The following is a 17,951-nucleotide window of genomic DNA, read 5'->3' as shown; positions in this document are numbered from 1 at the left end:
TGTGTATGTGTGTTTCTTTGTGTTTTAATTTCAATCATTAGTAATTATTTTTCTTTTTTCTTTTAAAATTTCAATGAGTACGTTGGATTTTGTAAATTGCCTATTATACATCCAAAATAATTTCACTTTTTTTCTTTTAATTATTTCTTCCTATTTCTTTTAGATTTAGTTTGAATTTTTTAGCTTCTTAAGGAAGAAACTTTGTTTTCAGTTGTTACACTTTCTTCCTGTTAATATAAATTTGTAAAGTAATAATAAATTCTCTAGTATTCATAGTCTGAACTATGCTCCATAATTTTACATTGTGTATTACAATAGAATCCTATAACCTTAAGATGCTTCGGGACGATAGGAAACTACATTTGGAAATGACCTAGCTGCTCAAAAGCCCTGCTTGGCACTGTATAGGAAGGACTTGTTTTGCATTTGGGACCAACAACAAAATCTACATACGCCCTTTACTTAGATACTCTACTATTCTAGCTTTCTTCCATAGAGAACTGTCACACTGCTTCTCATAATTTACTTCAACCCATTTCAGTGCAAACACAACCAAACAAAGGTGAAAGTGTGGGGGGAAAAAATCTAACTTTGTTAAACAAAAGACTGAAAAGATGACTGATTATTAAGGTGCCGTTTGCATTGATTAAGGTTCTGTTTGTTTTTGCTACACAGTGAATGAGCTAGGAGGAAGAGCCTCAGGGTAGTCAAGCCTTTGCTTTAGAACTGTTCACCAAGGTTTTTCTTTTACAATTATTACTATAATTACTCATCCGTGCAGTTCCTTGTCTGTAGACTTTTTTCTGGTTTTTAGTGGTGCTGAGAAGCTCACACTGAAAATTAACCTTGAAAGTATGTTATAGAGAAAATAAAATTAAAAATTGAACTGGAAAAACAAACAAACAAACAAACAAGCAAAAAGAAGTATGGGTTAACAGCTCTTTAATTAATGACAAATCATTGGGAAACGCTCCACAACAGGAATATTTTTATCAACTTGATAGTTTTGTGAATTATATTTATTTTCAAATGTAAATAGTTCCTTGATTTTTGCTTACTAAATATTTTCCCAGAATATGTTTCTCTCATTATATCAAAATATTTTTGTTTGGTTTACCTTTACATGGTTTTGCTTGAATGCTTCCTGGTTCAAGAACTATTTGAGCTACAGTCATACTGCCTAATTGCCAAATGAAAATATAAAAAGGTGGGACTGAGGACAGAAGTCTCAATTGAATGTTTTTACTGTCATTTAATTATGATTGTTGTTCTTATTGTTTTCTTTTCTTTTTTTTAATTGTGTATAGTGGTTTGAAATAGATTATTCAATTTGGCTATACTGAAAAAAAGAAGTGTCAAAGAGATCCAAGGACTTGCCAATTTCTTCTTCAGGGTTGGAACATTAGGGTAGTTTAAATAGAAGGCAGAAGATATACATGTGGTCCCCTACCCCATCATTGTCTCAGCTCTACCTCTCCTGCAAGAACTTCTGACAAGTTGTAAGTCTTATCCAGAAGACAAGGTCCACCTCTAGTGGACCACCAGAGGCTCAGCCTTACCTTCTCCCAACAGAAAATTCCCAAGGAATCTCAAGTTTGTTAGGGTGCATGGTGTCATCCTAAATCCAGTAACAATCTTGTCCCCCGATGGACAGGAAAGACTGGAAGGTCCCACAGATATCTGGAGAAACTTTATGTCAGGGACATTTTTCTGTCTTCCCATTTCTTAAGGCATAATGTTCTTCAAACCTCTCTTTGGTGACAAGAATAATGAGAATATGGATTTTCTTTTGAAAATTTTATTCTGAACAAAGCCTGACATTTGATTTTGTGTCACCTACCCTCAATATAGAGATTTATTCCATTCTGCCACATTACGAAGAAGGATAAGGAGATCCAGGGACCCAAGTCCATCTTCACTGTCATCTCACTAGGATATCAGTTGCTCAAGGTTCTTCTAGTAGCTGTCATAGTCAATTACCATACAGTGTAAACAAGACCTTATCAGAGATGATAAAGACAGAGTGGAAAAAGTGGTGAGAATGTTAAACCCTGTCTCAGATATATGTGCTTTTATGGAACATTGAAGTTACAAGAAAAATATATCTTATTGAAATTTTTTAAATAAATTTTTATTTTATTTTATATTTTAAAATATTTTCTTATTTTAATTTTTATTAATTATACTTTATTCACTTTGTATTCCTCCCCCATAGCATCCACTAATAGGGGAGGTCTTCCTCTCCTTCCTTCTGATCCTAGTCTATCAGGTCTCATCAGGAGTGGCTGCATTGTTATTTTTTATATATTAATTACAGTTTATTCATTTTGTATCCCAGCTGTAGCTCCCTCCCTCATTCCTTCCCCATCCCACCTTCCCTCCCTCCCTCATCTCCTCTCATGCCCCTCTCCAAATCCACTGATAGGGGAGGTCCTCCTCCCCTTCCATCTGACCCTAGCTTATCAGGTCTGATCAGGACTGGTTTGCATTGTCCTCCTCTGTGGCCTGGCATGGCTGCTTCTCCCTCAGGGGGAGGTGATCAAAGAGCCAGCCACTGAGTTCATATCAGAGGAGCTCCACAAGGAGAGTAACACAACCAAAAAAATCTGGGCACAGGGGTCTTTTCTGAGACTGATACTCCAACCAAGAACCATTCATGGATATTACCTAGAACTCCTGCTCAGATATAGCCCATAACAGCTCAGTATCCAAGTGGGTTTCCTAGTAAGGGGAACAGGTACTGTCTCTTAATGAAAATTTTAATTTGCCCTAGCTAATTATTTTATAACCAATTTTGAAAATAAGAGACAAAATAGAATTTCCAAAGACCTGAATTTACTAAACACTTCGAACAGTTTATATTTAAAACTTTAGGAAAACTTGAGCATCTTTTAAGAGCAAGGGAACTTCAAAGAAGTACAGATTTAGGAGTGTGATGGTCGTTCAGTTTTACCATGCTCAGGATTCAAAGATTAGTTATCGATAGAACTCTGCTATCAAAATGGTAGGCTTACCCAGCTGACAAAGTAATAAAAGTATTATACAAGATATTGAAGAACTCTTCAACTTAGTGACATGCAGTTCCATAAGGATTTATATGTATTCTTTTCTTCTGAGTATAAAATAATAGCTTTTAAAAACAAAATTATCTATATTTGGAAGGTGTGAGCATACAAGGGGAAAAACCAAGTTTCCTTTCACTAAGCCTACAGGCTTTTCTTCTAATCTTCAGGATTTAGAAGATAATTTTTAGAATAATAGTTAATGATTCCCAGAGCTTCTTTTCCATAGGAAGATCTGAAAAGCTTTGGAAGATTATGTGTTCAGTCTAGAGTCCTCAGCATGCAAAAGGGGCATGATCAAATTAATCCTTATAATGGTTGCTATGTGTCTCTGTTTCATACGCTGAGAAAGTCACACATACTCTGCTTGGCAGGGGAGGGTCTGAAGTACTTATCCATTCTGTGTTCAATCAGCACTCACGTTTGCCAGTTTATTCCATTAACAGTAATTTAATGGTTGACTAGAAATTGAATGATACATATTTTCCTTACATTTATTTATTAAGTAGTAAATATATTATAGTTTAAACAGATATGAGGATGAGATGGCAAGATGGCAAGCTGACTGCAGAATCAATCATGTAAATCCTAAGATGTGTACCTTGTTAACCTACAGGGAATGCTCTGAGTTCTTGGAAAATGCTTTAAGTATAACAAAAGAGTGACCCATTACCTACTCATTCTTTTTAACTTCAATAAGAAAACTGGTTTATAAGTTGGAAACCTACAAGTCAGAAGGACAAATATGACTACTATGAGAAGCTGAAACATAGGGGTTTGTTCCTCATAGGGGAACAACTCAAAAAGAGAAACAGGCTGAATTCCCAGTGCTCAGGAAGAGTCCTCAGGGGGAGGAAGGAGTCAGCTGTATTTAAGGCAATGTCTTTAGGAGATATCCTAATCTAGTTCCTCTGTCCCAGGACCCACAGAAAAGTCTGTAGGAAAGCCTTCAGCATCTGCAGGCTGGGACTCAGCCCTGGGATTTGGACACTGACTCCAGTCTAAAGCCACAGCCACTGCTCACATGCCTAGCTGCTCCCACCAGGAAGCCAATCTGCAGCATCACAGGGTTGCATCTAATTTCACTGCTGTACTCACTTTAAGAATTGCATTCAATTGAAACTCCATGTTATAGTCTAGCATAACAAATGGGGTTCACAAAGCTGGATTAGTTCATTATTTATATGGTTAAAAAAAGAAAGAATCACTAAATGCCAAAGTATATAACGTGATCCACATTTTTATTAAACCCAAGGAGGTAGAATAACAAATGTCCACTAAAGGAAAAATAATTAAAAGGAAGGCCTTATGAATGTGCTAGTAGAATTTAGTATGTAACTGATATTTTCAGTGTAGCTTGCAAATAAAACATTTTGGAAAATTGTAATAATGGGTAAAGCAGATTAGGAAAGAAGTAAATCATAGGGTAGAGAGGCAGCTCAGCAATTATGAGTATTTATTACTCCTTCTGAGAAACTCAGTTTGGTTTCCAGAACTCACATTGTTGTTCACAACCATCCTTAATTCCAGTTTCAGGGGATCTGATACCCTCTTCTGACCATGCTGGCACTAGACACACATGTGGTACACATGCATACATGTAGACAAAGCATTCACATACATAAAATAAAAGAACAGTGATAATAATAACAACAACAAAAAATAGTTTTGAATTTTTAAAGTATTCCAAATAGAACCAAAGAATGGTGTCCATATTAATTCAAACGGTACAGGTAATATTGACTCCATAGACAAGGTAAATGGGAAGATCACATATTTCAAAGGCTGTGGGAACTTGCCATGGGAGGTCTTCTTCATGTCCCACAGTTTTAACGAGCTCGAGAAACTCTAGAAACGACTTTTTGGTTCTAGATTTCCTAGCAGTCAGACTTTATCACACAAAAGTATAAGGTCGTCTTGAATTGTTCAGCCAAGACTACCTGTGACCTTTTTATTATCATTTCTGAACATTTGCAAATGCTTTACCCTTCCAGGTAAAGAAAGAATTTGGTCTTAGGGGAAAAAAAAAATAAACTTTTACTTATCCAAGTATAAAAATGTCACAAGTGTAGTATAAAAGCAAAGCTTAAATCAACATGCACAATTCAGTTTTAAACTTAGTTTCATTAGTTTTCAGACCAGATTAACTCCTGATTTAATCTTATACCTCTAGAAAATAATTTACAGCGATAATGTTTTAAGGAGGTGGTTATAGGTATTAATTACTGAAAAGCCTCAGTGGACGGAGAAGCTCTGGACAGGAAAGTTGCCTTGACTGACACACCTGTGGAAGCTTCTGATGAGGAGAACCACATACCAACCCCTCTAGTGTCAACCACCTCTGACTGCAGGGACCTGACCTGCAGATGGACTCTTCCATGCCCAATCTTGCCTCTTTTTCCGTTTCATAAAACAGGGTAAGAAGATCAATCCTTACTTAGAAAGACAAATAGGATGGACATTGGAAGTAGGAGAAAACGAGAAGCAGGATAGGAGCCTACCACAGAGGGCCTCTGAAAGACTTTACATAGCAGTGTATCAAAGCAGATGCTGAGACTGATAACCAAACCTTGGGCAGAGTTCAGGGAATCATATGAAAGAAGAGAGAGTTAGTAATACCTGGAGAGAACAGGAGTTCCACAAAGACCAAATGTATCTGGGCACAGGGGCTTGTCTGAGACTGATTCTCCAACCAGGGACCATGCATGGTTATAACCTAGAACCCCTGCTTGGATGTAGCCCATGGTAGCTCAGTATCTAAGTGGCTTCCCTAGTAAGGGGTACAGGGACTGTCTCTGGCATGAGCTCTATGGCTAGCTCCTTGTCCTCCCCAGCCCCCCATGGGAGGAGCGGCCTAACTAGGCTACAGAGGAGGACATTGCAGCCAACCCTGGTGAGACCTGATAAGCTAGGGTCAGATGGAAGGGGAGGAGGACCTCCCCTATAAGTAGACTTAGAGAGGGGCAAGGAGGAGATGAGGGAGGGAGAGTGGGATTGGGGAATGAGAGAGGGGGCTACAGCTGGGACACAAAGTAAATAAACTGTAATTAATATAAAAAAAGAAAAACAAAACCTTAAGACCCCCATTCCATGAGCTCAGTTTCACAACTGCAGAGACTGTGGCCCTTCAGTTGTTTTGATTAAAGCACAATTTAGCCTCTGGAGATGCCTGGTAGGTTCATTTTGTTTCTACTTCATGCCCATCAATCCCAAGCTAACAATGACCATAGGTAGAAGCAGAAAACTAATAACATTTTTTTTTAAATGTTTCAACATAGCAATTTCTAAGAATAGTAATTAGAAGATCTGTACACCAGCCAGGCATGGTGGTGCAAGCTCGTAATCCCAGCAATACAGAAGTGAAGTGAGGAGGTCAGAAATCCAAGAGCAGCTTTCATGATACAATCAGCTGAAAGCCAGACAAAGCTACATACGATTCTGCCTCTAAAATAATGGCAAAACATTCAGGAAATGTCTACATAGCTTACAACCTGACTTTTTGTTAAACTTGTATACCAAAAGATGGTAACATCAGACTATGGAATATTTAAAGGTGACACACCGAATACCTATTTTCATTTGAAAATCAGATGGCAAAGACCTGAATAAAATATTTAAAATCCAGTACAGGAATTGAACTTCTGATTAAAACAGATTTTATTAATCTAGAATATTTTCAAATTTAGTGATAAAATGAAAATTACAGTTATAAAAAAATCCCTGCTTTAGAGAACAAGTGGATGGAAGATGTTCTTTAAAGGGGTCTGTGAGAATGTCCATTCTTAGAAGTGCCATCTGTGTTGATCACACAGGGCCATGTTCATGCTGTTCTTGGAGAAGTCTGCACAAACATGCAATTGCTGCTTGCCACACAGCACCTGTGAGGATCGATTCCATTTCATTTCTATTTAAGCAGGAACACAGACAGAAGTATGGAAACATTCTCTTGTAATTCACAGTAGTTACTCACAATAGCAATCGTAGGTATTTAGAATCATAAATTTCAGTACCCCAGAAAGTTAGGGGACACACCTTGCCATTTCCTCCCTCTTTATTTTCACAGGTATTGATTGCTTAATAAAATCCCAAGAAGCAAGAGGTGTAGTAGAAGAGTTAAATGTTATAAACTTTGAGATTAATAGCTTTTAATACAACAGATTTTATTAAGTTATAGTTGTTCAGAGAGGAGCATATTGCAGGATAATACAGAGCCTAGGAAGATTACAACTTATACACTGACACACAGAAAAACAGCCATATTAACAGTACAGGGATTGTTATAGTTGTGCATGAAGTGGCATGCTAGTAAAAATTTAAATGGTATTTGGCCAATCAAAATTTTTCAAAAAATTTGAAAGTCTCAATATACTGTGTTTTCTAGTTTCTAGATAGTCCCACGTGGCTGATTAATGTAACCGAGAAAGATGTAGAGACAACGTTACATGACATTTTGATCACATAAAGCCAGCAAGTGTTAAAACTATCATAAGGCTGTCAGAGGGCTGCCTTTATCATGGTATATAGATAAGGCCACCCTAAAAAGAAAGTGAAGAAAACTCAGATTTCTCAACCCCTTGCCAGTGACATAAATGGATTACTACATAGCTGATGCCAATTTCTCCTAGCTTGAGAGATTTGGGAAGGTTTGACCTCAACTTCCTTTTTCCTAGAGTCTGGATATGGGTGAGTTTCTGAGTTTCTATTTAAACAACAAGACCTGAAGCTATTCATTTGACATATGAGGAAAACTAAGGCTCAGGAGGACACCTGACCTACGCTCATTGGTTCATTGCCTGGAAGTTAATTAGTAATCGGCAGGGTATAAGCAAGCCTACAGGTGTCATGCAGACCATCAATGACAAGGGTTATTTTCAGAGCAGCCTTACCTCTTGAAGCACTCTCTTCATCTTCAGTAGCAGCGTCTTCACCGCTGTGCACTCCTGGAGCATCAGTCTGAAGGGCAGAGAATCTATGCCTCCGTTTTCCTCCACACCTAGCAGGGGCCAATCTGCAGAGGGACTGCTGGACATGCGGCCGACATGGGAACACCAGGCTTCTTGATCAGTGTCTTTTGTTATTTTCAGGGAAAGGCTCCTAAGAAGAAACAAGATAAAAATTACAAGGTGGTGTGCTTAAGCAGCATTTCCTCCATTGTCAGTCAACGTTAATATAGCACTAAAGCCTTCCTGTGATCTTTGTTATTTCTATGAAATCGTCCTTGAAATACTCAGACCTTCAGAGGAAATTATCAATTACATATATTGTGTTAAAATTCAATGATAATTACAATTTTAGATGATGGTATTTCCCCAATTAGTACTTCATTTATCCATGGAACCACTTATGAATGTTGAGACAACAAAAACCACTAGAAGACAAATTTTGTATGTGGAGTTTCTAAAGATGTGCTTACATTAACATGAATGGGAATATTCAGAGGCAAAATCATAAAAAATTAGTTAAATAGCTACTGACTTAAATTTCTAAAACAACCAATAACAACTTTAGTCAGAAAGGCAGCATATGTAGGATTTTATGTTAAAACTGTGGCATAAGGGAAAATGTGTCATTGCACAGTGGCATTAGCATGGAAAGGAAGAAGACTATGTCATGTCACACCTTAAAAAACTATCAGTCTGGCATGAGGCCTATTTTTACCTGAAGACAATTGACAAAAGGAATATTTAAAAAAAGTCCTTTGCTCCTCGAATCCCCACCCATATTCCCTCACCCCCCACCCCCACCGCTTACCCAACCTGGCACCACACAACACATTTGCCTAAAATCAGATGCAGGTTTCCAAAGCTTCTTTTTCCTTTCTCTACCAGAGAGATAGGTTCTGACTTCGGAAGACATTTCTTGATGCCCTAGTCTTGAGACACAGCAGAGGACTCTAACAAGCCATGCTCACTAAGCCTTGTCGTCATTAATTTTCTCATTTATTTCCATCCCATAACTTGCCTTCCCTAAAGCTGCAGTCACTTTCCTGATCTGGTTAGTTCTATAATTGACCCCTCCTTGGTTAAGCTGCCCAGTGGTTTGAGTGCTAACTGTCCTTCGAGGCACTCCTCTATGAGGGCTTCCAGTGCATTAAGACGCATCTGTCAATGTCATGCTTCTGTAGTTCCCCCTGGTCCCTCAGTCTAGTCTCGGGACCCACCTGCAGAACCTGGCAGGGTAGAGGAAAGGATCAAGCACATCCTGCATGGAAAACTTTTTTAAACTGGTAAAAGACATTTTAAGGGGTGGATGACAGTCTAGTAACAAAATAAACACTCCTTACAAGACTCTGAGAGAGGCGTGCAGACTGGAAGTATCAGCTATGTTTACGTGCACATGGACTGCATGGCTATCTGGAGAAAGCTCACACTTAGCTCTAATTCCAGAGCTGCTTACTCCTCCCTCTGCTTCCTCAGACGTACAGTAAAGTGAGGCTGTATCGATTCCTAACTTGATTAAACTGGAATCTATCGACACACATGATATGTGTCACAGCATGGCAGCGGGACTGTAGTCTCCAAACATGTTATCTGTGCTCATTGAATTACAGATACAGAATTATAATAGCAATAACTTTCTTGTCTTCCTTTAAAGGGAGTTTGTAATTTGTACTTAGGACTATTAAAAAATGTAATACAAAATCATATAATTCAGATTTTAAATTACTTAAGTATCCAAGAAAATATTACACTTTGGCAGTGCTTTGTACCTTCCCAACATAGGTTCCTAGTATTTATGTCATGCAGTTCAGAACACACACACACACACACATATGTGTGTGTATGTATTTGTGTATATATACATGAATGTGTATGTATGCCCACACATGAAAACTAAAGATCTCTGCAACTGATGAGTAGCTAAAATGGGCTAGATACAAAAATACACACAAAAGATAAAATTAACATGTGTTTTATACTTCTTCAGCAGTTGGAAGGGAAAATGCTGGCATTTTCCCCCCTCAATTGTTGTGAAAATTCACACTCCCAGGAAAGTGATAGTGGCTGAAGTTGTGACGATTGGGTGCTGTCATTGAGTTAGGAGGATCTTCTCAGCTTTGCACTCCTGAGTAACTGAGTCCAAACAATAATTACAAATGAGAATTTCCTGAGACATTTTACATGGACAAGAAAAAGTGAACCTACTCCAAGTGCACAATGAATACAAATTAGGTGGAGTCTGTTAGCAGCAAGACCAGTAGCTGCCCTGGTCCTCAGGAGCACATCTTACACTGCTCCTTCCTACACTTACATGCCGGTTGTCATTCTTCCAAATGGTTAGGCCATGGCTTATATTTCATAACTGTCAATTGCATGGTCAGTACTGTAAGATTGGTTTTTTAATAACAGAACATCGTTGTACATAAAGCATCAAGTGTCTATGATGAAAAAAAAAGCACAAAACATTCTCACATGAAGTCCTAGCTCTCTCTAGCTGGCTAGACTGGATGCCCCGGTGCTGTTCTGATCAGAAGTGGCCAAGGCTCAAAGGGCAAAGCAGCTCCCGTGCTAGGGGCTGACAACCACTGTTGACTAGCTTCTGATTTTTTGGCTCCATGGTGCATTAATCATCAACACCACCACAAAACATCAAAACAAAGCCTGCGCTCTCCACTATTCAGCACCCACTCAGATCACCGCTAGGATTAGTTGTAGCACTGTATGATAGCAGCCTCACATTCTTTGATGCCTAGAATGGCTGAGGGAGTCTTTATAATTTAAATTTCAGTTATATTTATGTAAGACTGAGTTGAGACTTATGGACTGTTCTCAGTCCATAATGAAAATAATTGAGTTCCCATAAAAATAACAACTGAAATAATTAATAATAAATGTAGTGACAATATTCTGAAAAGCCAGAGGATTTGAGAGTATGAACTGGTACTTAAAACTCTTAACTTGAATTTACTGTAGTGAGTTGGCTTCATAATTTTGCCACTGGGATGCCATGTGAGATAAGAATTTATTTTTTATCAACCTTTCTAATGTAAATATATTTTCAGTAGGACAGATAAGTTTAACAGAAAACGTATTGATTTGACACAAAGTATAGATGCATTAGACAATATTTTCTCACCACAGAGCAAAAACATGAGTATTTTCACAATTTACCCCTATGCAACTGACAGTTATTAAATATAAGCAGTGTGCCATAACCATTCAGAAGAGCGACGGTCAGCATCATACACACAGGAACTATCAGTGTGAGAAATGTAAAAACTTAATGCTTCACCTTTATATAAAAATGCATATCCAACTAATTATTTTCCTATAACCTATGATGCAGAAAATTGAAGGTAGATTATAAAAATTCGGCATAATTTACAAATTTGTCATGGTACAGCAATTGCTTTTCCACATCTTGCCTTATATCTGATCTCATCCTTGCTCTTGACCAAGTCATACTGGTATCACTAGGACCCCTGAGAAGTGCAAACTCTACCCTGCTTCAGAGCCTTTGCATATGTGTGGTCTGCACAAAAATGGCCTCTTCCCTACCTTCAGGTTTGCCTTCAAAATACATATTCAGGAGAACGTTTGTACCCAGCAGTTACCTCACCCACCAAAAGTATACTGACACCCCTTCTTCATAGTAAGCTTTTCTTCACAGTGGCTATCAAGTGTACAGTTGAGAGACATTTTGGAGAGATCACTCTGAGCACACTGAACTGTGCTGAACTGCACACTTCATGTTCTAAATGCAAACAAGTGCTTCACAAGGCATCGCCAGAGTTACCTTTCGAAATAGCCCAAACAAAAGAGAAAAGACAGATGAATCCCCAGGTGCCGAAAGTGAAATCAAAACAACAGTGTTTGTGCAAACTGCCATTGCAGTGGCTTCCTTTCCAAATCTGAGAGAAAATATATATGATCTGAGTTGTAAGCTGCTCGGCAAAAATTTAAAAGTTTTTGCTTTGCCTTAAAAAATACTATTTATCTTGCCTGTCTATTATTAGGACTTTTACCACAACCTACTTTTTCATGGTCACTTCTCGAAGGTTCTCTACCTTTGATATGACCTATGATTTAAGATCAAATTTAAAGACAAGATTACACTTAACAAGAGATGGAATCAAGAAAAATAGAAAATGTTATAATATGATGGAGAATGGCCTAATTAGTGTTTAAAGGAATTATTCTACATATGTAAATTTGTTCACGAATACACATTCTCACTGTGATTAATCATCCCATTGCATTACAAGCAAGTGTCCTTCCGAGGGAACTAAAACAGACAACACCAAAGACACCTCATATACTTGGAAATACATTTCGCTCTCTTTTGTTTTTCTCTGATATTATAGAAGCAAACTATCAGAAAAAAAATCACATTGTCTTGTTTTCCTCTATCAAGTAGATATGGATCAATTCTGTAAACCTGCAAATTTTTGCTCTCAAGTATTCTGTGGGTATCACCAACCAATGTAAATTCTCTGATGCACTGTCAAATTTTTATATTCGTTTTCTAAATTGTACATTTTCTTCTGTGAAAATTGGGACAGTTTCCTATACAATTCTCTGTCAATATATGGAAAATGATTATCTAGAAATGGTAGGAACATAGAAAGACTGCTCAGTGGTAAAGAGCATGTCCCAGTTTGCTTCCAATTGCTGTGATAAACACTGATTAAAACTAACATGTGGGAGGAAGGGGTTTATTTGGCTTACAGATCCTGTGTCATAGTCCATCATAGAGGGAGTCATCAATTAAGAAAATGTCTTCTAGACAAGGCCAAAATTCAACCTGATGGAGGCAATCATTCAATGGATGTGCTCTCCTTCCAGATATTAATGTTAAGCAGTCAAAAGCTAGGACAGAGAGCATATTACTCTTGCAGAGGATCCAAGTTTGATTCTCAGCCATGTCAAGTTGTTTACAACTATCTGTAGTCTAACTCCAGGGAAATTGGCTCCTTGTTCTAGTTTCTGCAGCACTTGCATTCACTTTTGTTTGTGCATATTCTCACATACACACAATTAAAAAAGCTCTAAATCACATAAGAAAAGCAAAGTATAGTTGAATAGTCTGTACTCTAAAGAATATTTATCTGAAGAACTTCTGAGAATGTTAAAAGAAAATCTAGAACCACTGTAGTTAAATTATTACTACACTCACTTTTAAATGTATCACAAAGACAAAGACCGTCAAAAAGTGTGTGTAAGGAAGCTGGGAATTGGCCACAGTTACCTTTGATGACAGGCAATTCATGAGGCCTTTAACTTACATCATTTACCTAATTCAAACTATTTAGTGGGAAAATACACTAGAGAATGCACTATTCGTTTTATTTTCTTTGAAAAGTTCACAAATTTTGCGTCTATACTCTTGACTTACTGTGAACTTCTCCTCTACAGGAAGAGTTTCATTCTGTCAGCTCAGGAGAGTCAGTAAGATAAGAATGACCATTCACAAAATGGCAATTCTAAAATTCAAAACATTTATTGTCAATGCTACTTATTTTGTGGCATCTTTACTTTGCTATCAAAATAATGGGAAACAATATCAGGTTTGCTTATTTTAAAGAATTATCATATAGGAAATTTGACTAATATTTCAGAGACACATTTCTGTCATGAATTCATTTTTGTTTCATAAACACATAACAATTACAACATGTAATTATTTAAAAGCTTGGGCTTAAAATCATTCATTCCTGATCATTTAAAGATTTGTTATTTTTTTATTTAAATGTATCTCTATGTTTGTTTGCTTCTATACAAATGCGTCTTGAAAATGTCTTCAAAATTCCCTTCTATGTATCTTATTAAAATTTGCCTAAACATTTTGCAAATGTGACATTCAGTTGTAACATTCGGAAATTTTACAGACTGTAGAGATGTTTCCATGACTAAGAACACTGGCTGCTCCTCTAGAAGACTTGGATTTGGCTCTTAGCACCCAACTGGAGTTACTGACAGTCTGTAGTCCCAGTTCTACGGGATCCAACACACTCTTCTCGCTCTACAAGCAGGAGGTATCCTTAAGGTTCCAAACATTCATGCAAGCAAAATATTCATAAACATTACATTAAACTGGATTTAACAAAAGAAAATATCTCATGCTTGAAGGTGTCTCAGAATTTAAGATCTTATACAATCCAGAGCATAGTCATGTGAGTAGATTATAAAACTTTACAGTAACTTATAAAAAACAATATTGTTTGAGAAGTTTGATACATTCACCCTGAAAGCCCAGGATTTTGCTATCCAAGTGCTTAGTGTGGTATGTAAGTATAATCTACACAGTGTACATTTTTAAAAGATAATCAGTTCTTCCTGTGTAAGCTGACATAAAGACAATACCAAAAATAATTATACACATACACAAATATTTATAATATTTATATGTTTAAATGAGGTATAGATTATTACTTTGTGTAAACCTATATAACACTAATATTTATCAATCTGAGAAAGAGTAATATGACCCACATAAATCTTAACAAATTATGTAATTATAGTCTTTAGGAAACAAAAGTAATTTTGATAGTTTGTACTCAAGTTGAACCAGAAAATGAGTAAATGTTTTCATAGTACACAGAACACAAGATTTCCAAATACCTTCACAAAATTCTGCATACATGCATGCATGCACCACATACACAAATTATTAAGCCACTTATGAAGTGGTTTTATTTTCAGGCTGCCGAAAGAAAACTTACTTTTGCTTGAATTGTTAAACATTTAGTCTTAGTTAAATGTTGTGGGGAGTTTTCTTGGAGAGACCTAATCAAACATCTGCCCCCTTTAAACTGCACCAATGACAAACAAAAGCACAGTTACAGCAAAGTCTAACTAGGGGACCAATTAGGTCGCTTGGTTTACTGGGTAAATAACAGAGTATAAGTGAAGGTTACTTACAAGATCACGGATAACCTCAGGGCAGTGCCAGAAAGTCTCACCACAAAACGGATAACGATGTCTCCATAGCAGTATAAATGGGCTCTCCTTAGTTAATTTTCCAAGTATACATACTCTACACCTCCAGAGACTAGAAAGTCACATTCAAATAGGGTAGAATTACGTGCAAATGGCCAAGAGGTATGGAGGGAAGTGGCTAGAATCCCAGGTAAGACTACATCCCCCTGCCCCCTGGCGTCCTCTTCTATGAAGGAACATTAAGTCAGTAAGTCTGCTCTTAAGACCTCTTACCAGTCATGATGGCTCAAACAGTGTTCTAAGCTTGTCCCCATCCATGAGTCCCCTCTGAGAGGGCATTGTGACTGGTTCTTGAAGCTCCTGTGGCCGTGACTGCCCTGCCACAACATGCCGTAAATGGGAACAGTGAGCTGCAAATCCCTTTTCTCCCCCAAACTACTTATCGTCACGGTATTGTAAATCACATACAACTGCAAAGAAACTAGAGCACTAAAGTAAAGGAGCATGCAGAATAGCAGAACAGATTAGAGACCAATGTTCTCAGTCACCGGCCATGAAAACTCCATCCTTTCAGGCACTGTTCTGCACAGCATACATCCCGTTCTCACCCTGACACACCATCTCCAAATGTTTGCATTGCTTCAGGCTGCTTGCTCTTCTCGTGTGTCTAGTGACAACCTGCATATGTGTCTGGTACTTCATTTGTCATGTTGTAATTTCAACTCATTCAGAGGATTGTTGAATCCCTAAGCATGTTTTGCAATTCTAAGTGCCTTGCTTCCAGCAGTATTTTAATAACTATCCATTGCATGGGCGAAAGCACGATAATTTCACACACATAAAACAAATGTGCTAAGAATTGTACATTATTAACTGTAAGTATTGGATTTATAGATTGCAATTTCTCATGAAAAGAAATACTGTTAGTTCTACCCTTGAAGAGTCACCAAAGGCAATCTTATCAAAGCAGTAAAATATTCACTCAGATCATTACAGATAGATATAAAAAAAGGGCAACAACTCTGACTGGCAACACAGTGACAGGAGGAATAATGCTAAAGGATGGAGTATGAAGAGTCACCCAGCAGTTTCACAAGGAGACAGTTTGGGAGTTGCTTCTGCATTTAGGTAAGCTCTTACTATTGTAGAGTGCTTGCTCTCAAGATCAAACAAAGTTAAAATGAAGAGCCTGCTATTTGAGATAAAGTTTCTGTTTAATTTAGGAAACACTGCCCCCTTATTTAAATTTCTATCCAAACAAATAAATATAATCACACTTCTCATAGCAAAGCATTTGAGCTACAAATGAAGCAACTTCAAGTCCTGAGTGAAGTATTATTTGTGCCTATACTTGCATTAACAAATACAAAGCAACTACAATTTAATGTATTTGCAATCACTGAATAGTGTTTCCTTAATTATCAATACTAATTTTATCCCCAATTATGATGCCTTTGAAGATATTTTATTTCTCATTTGCATCATTACTAACATAGGAAAAAATTATAATCTGTATTTAGTTAATTTGGTATTGGGCTGCAGTCAGGCTACTTGTAACAGATGCTTTGCACAGCACCTGCACTATGTAGCAAATGGAATGCTTAGTCGCATAAGCCCTAACTAAACTGAACAGCCATCACATTATGAAAAAATAATTTTAGATCTCAGGACGAAAATTATGGTTTGTAAAAAAAAGCTAAAACAAATTAAAATACTTTAATTATCAAGTTTGTTTTAAAATATCTAAATACTTAGAAAGTTGTGATGCTATATATTAGTGTAATAATAACTGAAAAATCCTAATTCTTTTAACTGTTTAATCCTTCATTTCCTAAACATATCAAAAGACTCATTTATGATTTTAATAATATCTACTGATTTCTTAAAAAGCTAAAATTGTGAAATTTTATCAAAACAAATTTCCTGAGAAAATGTGTAGATAGTTTACTATGCAATTACTTTAAACATATTGCATTACTAATGGTAATGCCTAGATCCCCATAAACATTCACACTGTTGACAGGTGAGACCTTTAAAGGTATCTGACTACACAAATGTAATTACTTTGTAATTAATAGAAACCTAACTATAAATGGAAAAGTAACACACCAATGACTCCTTCTTTCTCTCTGGACCATTCCTTGAAGGTTGCTAACCATAACATGTCTAATGACCAGTTTCAGTAAAAGCACATATTGGTTAATAAGTATCAAAACATGCCCACAGCATAAATGCTTGTTACAACAAAATCCTTGATGGTTGCAAGGGAGTTTGAGGCTAGACCTTGAAACAGAGGACACAGATCATCATATATGAACTGATTAAATGACAGGATACAGTAGCAAAATTACCCTTCCTTGTTGGTAGAGTACAGGAAACTTAAAATGATATTCCCATCAGACATAGAAACACCGCTGTGAGGTCATGTAAATCAGGAAGCACACAATGGTTTGTGTTGCTGCTGATACATCTTCTCTAGTTTTGGAGACACAGACACACAAATCCCTGGGCTCTGTCTTCTTCTTTGAATGTTATCTCTGGTTCTTTCTCTCTGTGCTTTAGTGTACTTGACATTCAAACAAGATAACAGTGGCTGTGGGAGGCATGGCTTCCCTTTCAAAGAAGCAGCGGAGACACAGATTGGTATCAATGTTCAGTTGTTGTTGAAACAGGGCTGAGACTAAAAAGGAAATATGCAGACCCATTCCTAACATACCCAAAGAAGAGCTGAGAAAAGAACCTTCATTTCATTGTTCACCTGAGGAGAGCTCTCATAGAAAAAGGTAACAAAAGAACAAACTTTAAAAATAAAACAAGCATGCAAATAAACAAGACTCAAACGGCAGAGTGAGCTGGCTTCACATCTATTTTATATTTGAAGAGGAAAAACACTCTGTGCTTCAAACACAGAAAGTCTGCACCCAGAGGGTGCATTCTCACCTCTCCACGCTTGCCAGAGAAGCCTATTTGACAAATGCCTCCATGATGTACCTCACTGAAAGTCACGACC

General features: G+C 37.2%; 1 protein-coding gene across 6 annotated transcripts in view; it reads right to left on the bottom strand.

Annotated features, from left to right (window-relative positions):
- Ccser1 (coiled-coil serine rich protein 1) overlaps positions 1-17,951 on the bottom strand; it is a 1,241,689-nt gene that overhangs the window by 828,681 nt on the left and 395,057 nt on the right. For all 6 annotated transcript variants that reach the window (XM_060373765.1, XM_060373766.1, XM_060373767.1 and 3 more), the window contains exon 6: positions 7,949-8,156. In XM_060373765.1, the coding sequence (XP_060229748.1) occupies positions 7,949-8,156 (208 nt within the window). The remainder of the gene's footprint in view (positions 1-7,948; positions 8,157-17,951) is intronic.

This window comes from Meriones unguiculatus, chromosome 21 (genome assembly GCF_030254825.1).
Source record: "Meriones unguiculatus strain TT.TT164.6M chromosome 21, Bangor_MerUng_6.1, whole genome shotgun sequence".
In the NCBI taxonomy this organism is placed as follows: Eukaryota; Metazoa; Chordata; class Mammalia; order Rodentia; family Muridae; genus Meriones; species Meriones unguiculatus.
This window is presented reverse-complemented; position numbering and strand designations above follow the sequence as displayed.